We start from the raw sequence: 12,657 nt of genomic DNA on the forward strand, positions 1-12,657 counted from the left end.
CTGCATGAATGTAGTACATACATTTACATGCAGGAAAACACTGATACACACAAAATGAAATCTTTTAAAATTTTAAGAATAAATAAAAATTGACAGTAGTAATGGATGCATATCAGTGAATATGCTAGAAACCAATGAATGTTTTATGATCTATAAGACCTCAAAATAAAGGCTTCTTTTAAGAAGTGGAAAAATGGGAAGGGAAATGGGAATATATGTTTCTTATGTTTAAAAATAAATCAAACTTGCCGGGCAGCGGTGGCACACGCCTTTAATCCCAGCACTCGGGAGGCAGAGACAGGCGGATCTCTGTGAGTTCGAGGCCAGCCTGGGCTACCAAGTGAGTTCCAGGAAAGGCGCAAAGCTACACAGAGAAACCCTGTCTCGAAAAACAAAAAATAAATAAATAAATAAATAAATAAATAAATAAATAAATCAAACTAATAAAGATGGTGAGTTATCTGAGGGAGGGAAGAGCAGGCACAGGGAATGGAAAATGAATGATTTCCATCTATCTTGTTTGATAATTTTGACTTTAGAAAAAATATTTATAAACAAGCAAACACACAAGTCAGCGCCAGAGGCTGGAAATGGAAGCTCACAGGGCTGTTTGCTGTGGCTTCTGCTTCGTCCTGTGTCAGCAGTGTCACTGGTGCTGTCTGAAATCGTGCCACGTGTGCTGGAGAATGGTCACACCCATGCCGTGGGGTTTCAAGTGTGAAGAAATAAACACACGAGGCTAAGACGTTAACACACACCCCCTTTGTTTTTATCTTTGAACTGAAAATATTGGTATAAACTCCATAACTTCACAGGGTTTCGCTATCCATCCCAGGCTGGCCTCTAACTTGTGATCCTCCTGCCTCAGTTTCCCAAGTGGGATTACAAGCATTTAGTTTTTTTAAAGCCTAATATCCTGTTTTTGTTCCCTAGAAAGGCCTTAGGCAGGACAGCTCAGGCAGACTGTAGGCTCCAGACATGTTTCCATGAACGTGGGGAAATGGCAATTCAAAGACCAAGGCGGGATATAGAGTAGCCCTGCATACATTGTATAAAACGGAAGAGTCGGCAGGACTGTGTTCACTAACGTGAAAGGGTTCTCATTAGACAAAGATGGGACAACGTAAAACCAAGAACGCTAATGACAGTTGTCCTTGCAGTGGACTGGATCCTCAGGAGACAGTCCACAGAGCTGGCAGGCCTCCCTGGGCCCTGAAGCTAACATTGCCTTCCTGTTCCCAGGCACCCCTGGTAGCTGTTCAGAAGATGCCTGTCAGAACGGAGGCACCTGTGTGCCAGGCGCCAGTACCCACAGCTGTGACTGCAAGCCTGGGTTCAAAGGCAGACACTGTGAACTCGGTAAGTCAGAGCTGGCTGCTGGCCTCAGCGCAACTGTCACGATGACCGGGGACTTGGCCCTGCGGCTTTCCCTGAGGGCTTCCAGTCGGTGAGAGAACCAAGAGCCCAGGTAGGAAGGATGGCTTACGTGGGGCCTCAGAGATGGACCATGAACTACAAGGGACAGCGGGCTGCCCAGAGCAGGGACTAGGAAGTCAGGGACAAGGGCGGCGACTGCAGGGCAGCATTTCAGGAGCCAGATTGATGATGAGAGGGAACGCATGTGGACTGAGTACATTGGGAAGCTCCCACAAAGACACAAAATAATCCTGAGGCCACAGCAGCCTTAAGGAAAACCAGGCTGCAGATACTGAACACCCTGAAGCAAAGCCCTAAGCCAGAAAGTAGCTGGCACAGATCCCCAGGCTGACGCAGGCTGCAGGGCTCTTCCTCGGGCAAAAGTCTCTCTTGGGAGCTGGCCTTTCTTTCTCCTTTGTGCCATAGCCTGTGAGAAGGTGCCTCGTCCCTGCACTCGGCTGTTCTCTGAGACGAAGTCATTTCCTGTCTGGGAAGGAGATGTCTGCCACCATGTGTAAGTCAGCTCTGCCTCTGCCTTTGTGCCCTGGGGTTGTGTCCTTATTACCCGAGTAGGGACGGAGACCGCAGATACTGGCTTCGACCACTTCTGTCTAAACTATTCGCCCAGCCCGTGGAGCTCAAGAACTGATTGAAGAGGACACAGGTTGGCTCCCATGCATGGAAGCCTTCACACAATTCCAGGACCCGAGTCTCCTCCTCCTTCCCTTAAAGCCCAGAAACCAAAGAGCACATGAGAACCCCGGTCCCAGCTCTACTATTAACCCAGCATGATGTGGCGGTGGGCAAATCCCCATTGCCTCGGATTCTCCATCTGCACTAGGAGGAAAGACTGCTCGTCCCAGCTCTTGACACCCTCCTTGCTATAGCACGCGATGGCTCTGGGTCACTGTGTCTGAGAGCCTGGTCGTTCCAGGCACCCAGGGACCACCAGACGCTTGTGCTCTAGATCAGGACAGCCATAGCAAAAAACACATTTGCTACACTGTAGAAGGAATCAGGGAGTTCCCAGGAAAGAAGGGAGAGATGAAAGCCTAAGATGAGGAGAGCCAGGAATGCAGGGGGCAGGAGTAGGCTTCATGGGAGAGGGACACTGAACAGAAACGGAGCAGCTGGGGATATCAGAGAATGTTCCGCACATTGTTACAGTGTTACAAAGTCCGGCATCGGGTTGTGCCCAGTATGTCTGAGGTACAACAGAGGCCAACAGAGCAGAGTATGAGTGAGAGAAGAAAGGAGAGCTCCTGGGATCTTGGAGAACTTCAGATGGACTGTGGTATTATTCTCCATGAATCGCGGAGATCCTGAAGGGCTCTGCGCAGAAGGTGATGTGTGACCACAGTGTTCAAGCCACTCTGGATGCTCCCTGAAGGAGGAGGAAACAGATGAAAGAATGGAGGGAAAATGGCAGAAAGCTTGCCCAAGCTTGATGCAAAGGCAGGCTTAGTCAGAAAGGGAACAGTAAAAGGTCCTGACCTGTATGGCTTTGGGGAAGCAGCCACGACCACCATTCACCCTGGACCCACGATGGCGATCTGATGGTCGTCTGCACCAACATCATCCTCTGGCTTCCAGCTATTCTGGTTATTCCTGCCTCTGTGTTAGATGCCACTGCCATGTGAGGAGAGTCCTTCACTCACCAAATTTTCTATCCCAGTCCTATCTGCATCTTTGAAGAGACTCCCCTTAGTTAACACATAGGAGGGTCTTGGTTATGTTCAGTCTGACCTGTCTTATTACAGTTTTTAGATCGTTTCACAATGAACATAGTGGGCAGTGTGGCTGGGTTTAAATCTACATATTTATATTTATTCCATCCAATCCTTATTGCTTTTTCCTCTTTTCTGGCTCATTTTGGATTACTGGCGCATAGATTATATTTGTTTTGTTTTGTCCAGTAGTCACGCTGGGACTTTCAATACACATCTGCAGTTTGTCTCCGTTTACCTTGAGTTACTTGGATACAACTGCAGTTATAGGAGGCTTCCACCTCCTCACCTCTGAGTCACCATCAGCCTTCCTGCCATTTACAGCGGCAAATGTCACAGCGCTGCCAGCCGCTTGTCATTATCCAATGCTGAGGGTCTTGCTTTTCCAACACGCACCATTCCTTTGTATGACCTAAGAGTCCACGGTTCTCTGCTCTCAATTGTCTGGAAAGGGTTTTGTGTAAGCTTCACTTTGGGCATAACTACTTGTGAAGGATGACTGGTTGACAGTTAAAACTCTCTTTTCAGCCCTTCAGGTTAGAATTCTCTCTGTGACAACATACTTGGCATAAACGAGGTAAAGGGAGGAAGAGTCTGTTTTGCCTCGTGGTAGAGGTTTCAGTCCATGACGGTGGAAGTCAAGGTGAAGTCATGGCATGGCAGAGCATACTTGTGCAGGCCCCCGTCTGTGGGATGGTGCCATCCACATCATGGCAGCCTTCTCCAAGTGCTGTCTGCAGACACCCTCAGACACAACCAAGGATGCGCTTTACTACCCTGTGCGCGTCTGGGTGCCATCCAGTTGACAAGACTGGCCCTGTCACCGCCGCTTTGTCCTCTCCACCCCTCCTTTTTGTATTTCCTCTTTGTTGCCTGTCCTGGAACTCCATAATGTAGACCAGGCTGGCCTTGAACTCACAGAGATCCGCCTGTCTCTGCCTCCTGAGTGCTGGGATTAAAGGTGTGCACCTCCAGCACCGGCCTTCTCTGGAATTTGTTAATCTTGTATTTCTGAGGTTTTAGCTTTTGTCAAATCTGGACCATTGTTCATCTCTTCTTTGTTCCCCCATTTCTCTTCTCTCCTAGAGCTCAATTATGAATATATTTGGGTTTGGGGATTTAGCTCAGTGGTAGGGCGCTTGCCTAGTAAGCGCAAGGCCCTGGGTTCAGTCCTCAGCTCCAGGGGGGAAAAAAAAGAATATATTTGACTAATATTGTCCCTCAGGTCACTATAGGTCTTTTCGTTGTTTTAAAGCATTGTAAATGGTATATATGCAAATATATCTATGCTTCCTGTTGGGGAGTTTGTATTGCTGTGTTCAATGCCACATATCTTTTCTTTTGCATCACCTAGTTTATTATTGATACAATTCAACAGATTCAATTTCAGGTACTTGTTGATGGTTGATTAGCTTTTGGGGTTTTGTTGTCAGTTTTTTCAGTCTTAAAAGGCTGCTCGGCAGGTGACGTGCCTCTGAGCAACAGCCCCGGAACAGATACTGGGTTTTACCATTGCTGCGGTTCTGTTTAATTCTTTGATCAGCCATTCCTCCCTTCATTTTGCTGATCGCCTCCTTTACTTGCTGAACATGTGGGACAAACAGATAGCAGATACTTCAAAGGTTTTCCTCTCATTTCTGAATTGTTTTCTAGTCAATTATTTTTCTCCAGGTTATATATCATATGCGGCTTTTGTATTTGTTTGGAGGCATTTTTGATTTTTGGTTCTTAGGGCTCGTTGAATGTCATAAGTTATCAGATGCTGAACAACATAAATTTCACATTACTGGATGGTGGATTTATTTGAATTCAAGAAAGGTATTTTTGTTGTTTTGTTTTCTGCGAGGCAGGCTCTGATTACAGTTTGTTCCTTTTGAGGGTGGCTTTGGAGAAGACTTCATCTAGGGCTACTTTCACCCCCTTCTCTGGCACCGCCTTCCTGGAGTCACATGAGATCTTACCACTCTTGGTTCAGGTCTAGCCTAGCTGCTCAGGACTCTCGCCCTATGTGTACACAGCTGGACTCTCATCACAGATTTCCAGACTGCTCCCCACGGAGCCCTCTCCACTCCAGAACACCCCCCACAAGCTCCGGCTGCCTCTGCCTCTCCAGCTCCAGCCCGCATCCTCAACCCTGTGACCACTGCCTACTCTCAACAAATGCTCCGAAATGAATGGCAGTCTCTCTCAGGTTTTTCTCTCCTCAGGGCATCCAGTTTTTCTTTGGGCTATTTTCTAGCTTCTGAAAGTAGTTACTCCCTCTGTCTCCTCCAGTTCTCTGGTAGTTGAAGCTGAAAGTTAATTCCAGATCCTCTATTCCCTCGAAGCCAGAAGTCCTCCAAAATGTCCTCCCAAACTAATGTAAGCAAGATCCCTGGTTTTCTTTTCAATGGGTCAGACACGGAAATTCTAACAGGCCCAAACACATAGATCCCATTCCTACTGAATGGTATGAGACCTATAAGTATATCCCACTCTACATGAAACTTACAAGCTGAAGAGGCTTGCTAGCATAGTCTGATTAAAAAATGGGATGGGCAGGCTTCATCAGCCCCCTGGTCCTTGCTGCCTGCCTTTGAGGCTTACAGTTTTATGACCATGTTCTTGAAACATTCAGAAAACAGACCAGTTGGGTGTCCTAATTTGCTTTCTGCTGTTGTGACAAAGAACATAACCTAAAGCAACTTGGGGAGAAAAGTGTTGACCTCATACTTAACAGTGTCCTAACAGGGAAAGTCAAGGCAGGAACATAAGCAGGACAGAAACATGGAGTCAGGAACTAAAGCAGAGACCAGGAGGAACGCTGCTTATTGACTTGCTCCCTATGGCTCATTCAACATGCTTTCCTATACCACCAGGACCACCTGCCCAGGGGTTATACTATCCACATAGTCTGGACCCTTTCACATCAATCATTGATCAAGAAAAGGGTCCCACATATTGTCAGACTATAGGCCAGTCTGATAGAGGCGTTTCCTCAGTTAAAGTTCCCTCTTCCAGGATGACCTTACCTTGTGTCAAGCTGGCCAACAAACAAAACAAACAACAAAAAACACTAACTAGCATATGGAGTCAGACCTTTCGAGGCCTCAGGACAAGTGGCCTGTCCCCAGCAATGTCCTGCTATTGAAATTTCAGTGATGCCTTTCAACACCATGATTCTGTCAGCATTTATGAAAAGGGACCCTGGAATGAATACTTTTTTATGTATGCTGTACTCAGTAAAATTAATTTTTAAGTCCCTGGACCTTGATGTTAGACTTTGCACACACCCCCAGTAACATGTATTAAGAAAATAGTGGCCGGGCGGTGGTGGCACATGCCCTTAATCCCAGCACTCGGGAGGCAGAGGCAGGCAGATCTCTGTGAGTTCGAGGCCAGCCTGGTCTACAGAGTGAGATCCAGGGAAGGTGCAAAACTACACAGAGAAACTCTGTCTCGAAAAACCAAAAAAAAAAAAAAAAAAAAAAAAAAAAAAAGGAAAATAGTGGTCTCTCCCTCTGTCCACACACAGCTAAATTACACAGCTAAATGAAAGACTTAGACACCTCTCTGCCCAGGGTCTAGCTTCACAGAGTCTTCTTTTGACAACAGGTATAAGAAAGTCTACAAAGTTCACCAGGACATCTGCTTTAAGGAGCGCTGTGAGAGCACCAGCCTCAAGAAACCCCAAACAGGTACGTCCGGGGGCCACGCTGTCTTGCCTGCAGCTCTGTGGGTGGATGGGTCAGGAAGTGACAGGGGTGGATCAAGCTAGGCTGCTTGCCCGAAACTGCAGCTCGTGTGTGGCTGTACTCTGCTCAGAATCTACTGCCCACATACGCACATGTGGGTGCACAGACAGGCCCAGCTGTGCTTGGAGGTGGTCACTCCGGTCCTGCACTGAGAATGGGTGCTGTGATGGGAAAGCACAGGCTGTTACTGACAGGCCCAAGTGTGTGACTCTAAGTTTAGAACATCTTTTTACATTCCATCTCCTCACACCCGGGCTTTCCCCCAGTTCAAGGTAGTCACAGGAATCATTGCTGTTTAGGATCTTACTGAAAGTTATACTCAGGACATTATGTTCTGACGATGAGAATCCACCCTCAGGTATGTTCTCCATGGACCAGTCGAAGCCACACATCCTTGCTTTGCATGACTAAGGAAAGGCTGCGGTGTGCAGTCGTCAAGGGCACTGCTTGACCTAAGTATGTCGCGATCTCCCAGGGCAGCCTCTTGCTCGCTTCCTTCCACACTCTTCCCACAATGCCAGGTTACTTTCTGCTCAGTCCACAACTACCACCTTCAGCTGGTTATGTACACCTGCCGGACTGCAAGTCCAGACTCCCTGTCAGTCTGTGTGGGCTTGGCTGGGTTATATGTGAGGAACAGATAAGGTTGACAGAGGTAGGGTTCTTTCTCACTAAACTGGTTTTCTTAATTATTTCAGGAAACAAAGTAACAGTCAAACACTGAAGAAATCTTAAGCACACACTCCTTCAAACCAAGATCTGTTGAGAACTGGAGACACCAGCATACCCAGCACCTTGAGCACTGAGGTTCTTTATCAGACACTGATGGCAGACTCAGCACTGTGCTATTACAGACCCAACCAGGAAGGTTCCAGAATTCCCTGACTATAGCCTCCCTATAGACATAACCTGGTCTGGCCTTGCATATGAATCTGCTTACAGGTGGAAATGAGACTTTATGGGGAGGGACATTTTCTCTCTCTCTCTTTCTCTCTCTTTCTCTCTCTCTCTCTCTCTCTCTCTCTCTCTCTCTCTCTCTCTCTCTCTCTCTCTCTCTCTCTCTGTCTCTCTCTCTCTGCAGACCAGTTACAGTGAGGCAAGGCACAAGAACCACCGGCCCCTTCAGTGGGCTTGGGTGGTAGTAGGATCAAGGATGCCACACAACCCTGGGGGTGCTGGGAAGGACCTAAGGAAGTACCCCCAGGCCCTGTGAATGGCATTCTACTGGTAGAACAGGGTGGGAGTCTTGCCATGTAACACCCAGGTGATCCTAAATACAGCCTCTCCCTGGGAGAGTTACAGTGGATCCTGGAATTCCAAACACTAATAACCCTGAAATCAAAGAAACTTGGCCTGTTTGATCCGGCATGCTCCACCCACCTCCCCATGTGTAAACTGTGAGAGGTTAAAGGGCATTGGATTTTTTTCCACAACAGTCTGGAAAATATGGGGTTACTCTGCAGAAACCCCTGTACAGCCCGAACCCAGACTACAGTGACTTCTTATTGGCCTGACATCAATTGGGAATGACAGACTTGGTTGGCTCAAGACAGTTTACTCCTTTTCCTTGGGAAAGCCAGAACAGTTCATCTTTCCAGTGGTGGGAGAGAGGCACATCTGGAAACCAGCCACTTCAGGAGTCACTTTTTTCTTCTACAGTAGAGGACATGAAGGAGAAATGTCACCCAAAGGCCTAAGAACAACCCAAAGCAAAGAAACTCCAGGCAAAGCTCATCCTACGAAAAAGTGCTCACAGATATGACATCAGCATGGCTAGATCAGGGCATCAGAGCAGCAGGCTCTCAGACAGGCCCAAGAGGAGGGCCTTTGCAGCTTCACCATTTCAGATGGGAAAACCCTGCCTGAAGAGCACCTGACCACACTCAAATCCTGTCCACTCAACAGCATCGCCTTCTCACCTCAGCCTCCAAGAATGCACACACAAAACACCCTCCAACACTTGTGAGCAGCTTAACCCCACAAAGATCAAGAGTCCACCAATTATTTGGTTTTAAAATATTTGTACAGCCATAAGTCACATGAAATACTGATGCGTCTCTTTTAAGAACTCACCCAGAAAATCCATGTTTATAAAAGTGAATAATCCTCAGCTACTTACCACATACTGGCTTATAGAACACTTATTTTCAGAGCAACAGGGAAAACACACACACATACACACACACACACACACACACACACACACACACACACACACACACACACTCAAGAAAAACATCAAAACTTACCATTCCAGGCTGCCCTGGGAAAAAGACCCAGTGCCATCACCAAAAGGCAGGCAGCAGAGGACCAGCAGCCTGTTGATTCAAATTTAAATCACAGGCTGAGCCCAGGTGTCCCCACAGAGGTGCGTGTGTTCTCACTTCCATCCCTCTGCATCATGGCCAGCTGGAATTCTGGCGATGCAAGAATGAATACAGGTCCCCTGGGGGGCAGTGCCTGCTGCCTCCAGAGACAGACAGTGGGTATAAAGAGGAATGTGTCTCAGCTTGCTGCTCTTCCTTCAAAAAGGTCAGCATGTCCTAGTAACACTGCCCACTTCAAGAATTTCCAAAACCCAAGAAGATGAGGTCCAAAACTTAAAAACGAGACAAGTTTCTGACTGCAGCTGGTCTTCTCTAAGATCTCTGTGCTCAGATTTCTAGAAGAGACAGCCAGACCCGCACACCCAAGGACTCCTGCAGGGGGAGCACTGGAGCACCTATACTCAACCCAGCTGCTGTTTTCTGCCAGGACCTCTGTGAGCAGTGAGTGTGCAGTTACCTGGATTAGTGGGCTCTCAGTCAGTAATGCTTCTCTGCGCTCAGAAACCCACCCCCAGATTCCAGGGTCGGAAAAGTGTCCCCCGAACCCTCAAAACATGGAGAAGAGAGGGCTCGGCTTTCACAAGAGATGCAAGAAGGGCCATGTGGAGACAGATGAGCTTTACCCTGCTCCCCTCATGTATACTGACCTAAAGAAGAAATGCTGGTTACTACTACAACAGGGTTTAGACACTTGGTCTACAACTCAGGGGTTGGCAGGGCAGACAAATGCTCAGGCAGTATTTTGGGCTTTCAGATGAAATGACCTCTCTGGAACACACCCAGTTCTGCTACTGTACTGCCAACATGGTCACAGATGTAGAGAGCATGGCTGTATTCCAATAAATCTTCATTCACAAAAACAGGCAGTAGGCCATAGTTGGCAGGTACCTGGTGTGTGAGATGATCTAGACCTCAGTCTTCTGTAGAGAAAGTCATCTTCCTGAATGACAAATCGCCATCAAGGCATGAAGACCCCTGAACCCTCATAGAAGAAAAGCAATCAAGATCCTTGTTCAGAAACCCGAGATCTGCGCACAGCACAGGAGAGCAGCAGGAGCTGCTCTGTTCAGATCCGAAGGGAACACTTAGAGACACAGGGCAGGCCGGCTCCAGGAGACATTGTCCAAGGCTTCCTGCGATCTGTACCTCGAGCCAATGGTGTGGCCTACCAAGACGGACACCCTTCACACAGCCTCCTCCGCTTTCCACTCCTCTCTCAACGAGGCTCCGACAGCTGTCTTCTCCTGCAGAGAGCTCACAACCAGAAAAGCCAACCACAGCTTGATCCCTCAAGAGCAGAGCTGACCTGACTGGAGATCCGGCACCAAGAACTACATCCCGACCAGAGGCCCCCTGCCCTCTAGTTCATAAAAACATGCTTTGAAGAATAACATTTATTGTTCACTAAAAATTTCTGAGCCTGTTTTTCTCTTTCAGGAAGGTGGAGCAGTCATGTCAAAAACTCACTACTGTACCTTAGATACACACTGACTTATCTCCAGGGGCCTGGAGGGCCAAAGACAGGGCTCAGAGACCAGGTCCACAAACATGTATGTCAAATTCCATGCGACACTGAGACCTGCCACCATCCCTCCGCATAAGCTACAGCATTAGCAGTGAATGGCAAGATCAAGTGGACATCAAATGACATCACTGGAGACATAGATGAAACCTTTATACTATACGAATGACCTCAGGAGCCTTACCCGCCAGGCAGACACTGCCACGTTCCCGTTTCCTGTTGGAGCCCATGTTTCAAACAAGACCCAGCCTACTGAATGCTGACTGTGGATCTTCCGAGTGGAGAAAGACTTGCTGGTGCTGAGGAAGAAGTGTGTATCATTCAAAACACGCTGCTTCTGCTTTCTCACACACCTTTCTTAAGCAGATTTATGCCCTTCAAAACAATCACTGTCCACTTGGGAAATGGTACAATGGAATCAGAAAACTTACGAGGTGTAAAGGTTTATTTTTTGTGTCCAAATGAAGGAGCAACCATGAGTTGTTGGGCTTACCATTTGCTAGTCAAAAATACGGGATGAGCAGACACCTAATTAAGCTCAGGGTTGGGGTTCTATTTGGCTCTGATGGGGCCCAAGACCAAACATCCTACATTCAGGGAAAGTGAAGGTCATTTCGATGCCACAAAGTAGAAGAGTAGGCAGCAAAGAATGAGCATCACTGTTCTCAAATAGTTTTGTCCATGGCCAAGAACAGCTAGAAGGCATTCACCTTCTCCACTGCCCATGGGCTGTTAGTGGTAGACATGATGGCTTGCTGTCTTGCTTTGTGTGGAGAGTCCAACAGGCAAAGACACACCCTTGCCAGGCAGGAGTTAACCTGCCTCACATATCTGACTATATGGGAATCTTGGAGTAACTGCTTTTCTTTGTGAATACCCTCCTCTTTGCAGTCAGGCTCCAGGGGAGTCCAAAGCCTCCACACCTTGGTGCGGATTCCTCACAAAATACACCTCAGATCCAGCAAGATCTCTACTTTAGACAGAAATAAATCGTTGAGTCCATTTGCAATCCAAATTTGTTATGGTCACATTACTGGGCCAGGTCTTGGAGCAATTTCTCAGCTTTGACACTGCTTTGTGGACCTGATCATTCATATGCAGTGCAATGTAGGGTATTTTACAGCATCCCTGGCTTCTACCCACAAGATCCCAGGGCCATGACACACAAAAAAACATCTCCAAAGATTGTCAGATGTCTTGAGGATCAGGGTCATCCCCATCTATGCGTTGGATTCTGTCTATATAGGAAATACGTAGGGGTTTCACATGACTATTAAATGTCACCAAGTAGGAAAAAAATACTACCAAGTATATCTGATTTTGGCTGTCCCATCAAAAAGCTTTCTGCATCACCAACCCTGTGCAGTTTCCTGAGGAAGGACCACAGACAACTTTCTAGGAGGCCTCACAGCTCCATCAAACCAGGCCTCTCCTCAGAGCTCACCTCATCCCAGTCCCTGTACTTTACATCACTCCAAGACACTCACTATCATCCCCCCATGATATCCATGCCAGGGTATCTGAAAGCTTCCTAGAACAAACCAAAATCAGACCTGGGGCCTGTGCTCTGCTCCATCTATCATACAGAAGGCTGAAGGGATGTCACCTAAGACCACCTCCCGCCCCTGAAGTGCTGGTTCTGAGCCAGCTCACTCCGCAGCCCAGGCTAAATAGCCAAAGATGCTACTAGCCAGGAACCCACATGAAGGCCAACTTGCCCAAGCAGGAAGTGTCAGCAGCTCACAGATGAGAAGACTGCGAAACTAAGGAACACATTACTAATCAACGCTTTTCACTCGCTGTACACTGAACACATTAGAGGGCCGTGAAATGATGTCAGATTAAAAACATGACTATTTTGTGGAAAACCTGCTACTTGTTTTCATAAAATAAAGTGCTATGACATAATACCCTCATGTTACATTCTCATG

At 47.4% G+C, this 12,657-nt stretch overlaps 1 protein-coding gene across 2 annotated transcripts in view; it reads left to right on the plus strand.

Moving 5' to 3' along the window:
* The window catches only part of Sned1 (sushi, nidogen and EGF like domains 1), a 68,061-nt gene extending 55,425 nt beyond the window's left edge, over positions 1 to 12,636 (plus strand). For both annotated transcript variants that reach the window (XM_006989597.4, XM_042259885.2), the window contains exons 28-31: positions 1,243 to 1,359; positions 1,843 to 1,930; positions 6,738 to 6,820; positions 7,576 to 12,636. In XM_006989597.4, coding sequence (XP_006989659.2) covers positions 1,243 to 1,359; positions 1,843 to 1,930; positions 6,738 to 6,820; positions 7,576 to 7,601 — 314 coding nt within the window. In that variant the 3' untranslated portion in view covers positions 7,602 to 12,636. The remainder of the gene's footprint in view (positions 1 to 1,242; positions 1,360 to 1,842; positions 1,931 to 6,737; positions 6,821 to 7,575) is intronic.
* Positions 12,637 to 12,657: the final 21 nt, after the last annotated feature.

Source organism: Peromyscus maniculatus, chromosome 13 (assembly GCF_049852395.1).
Source record: "Peromyscus maniculatus bairdii isolate BWxNUB_F1_BW_parent chromosome 13, HU_Pman_BW_mat_3.1, whole genome shotgun sequence".
Classification (NCBI taxonomy): domain Eukaryota; kingdom Metazoa; phylum Chordata; class Mammalia; order Rodentia; family Cricetidae; genus Peromyscus; species Peromyscus maniculatus.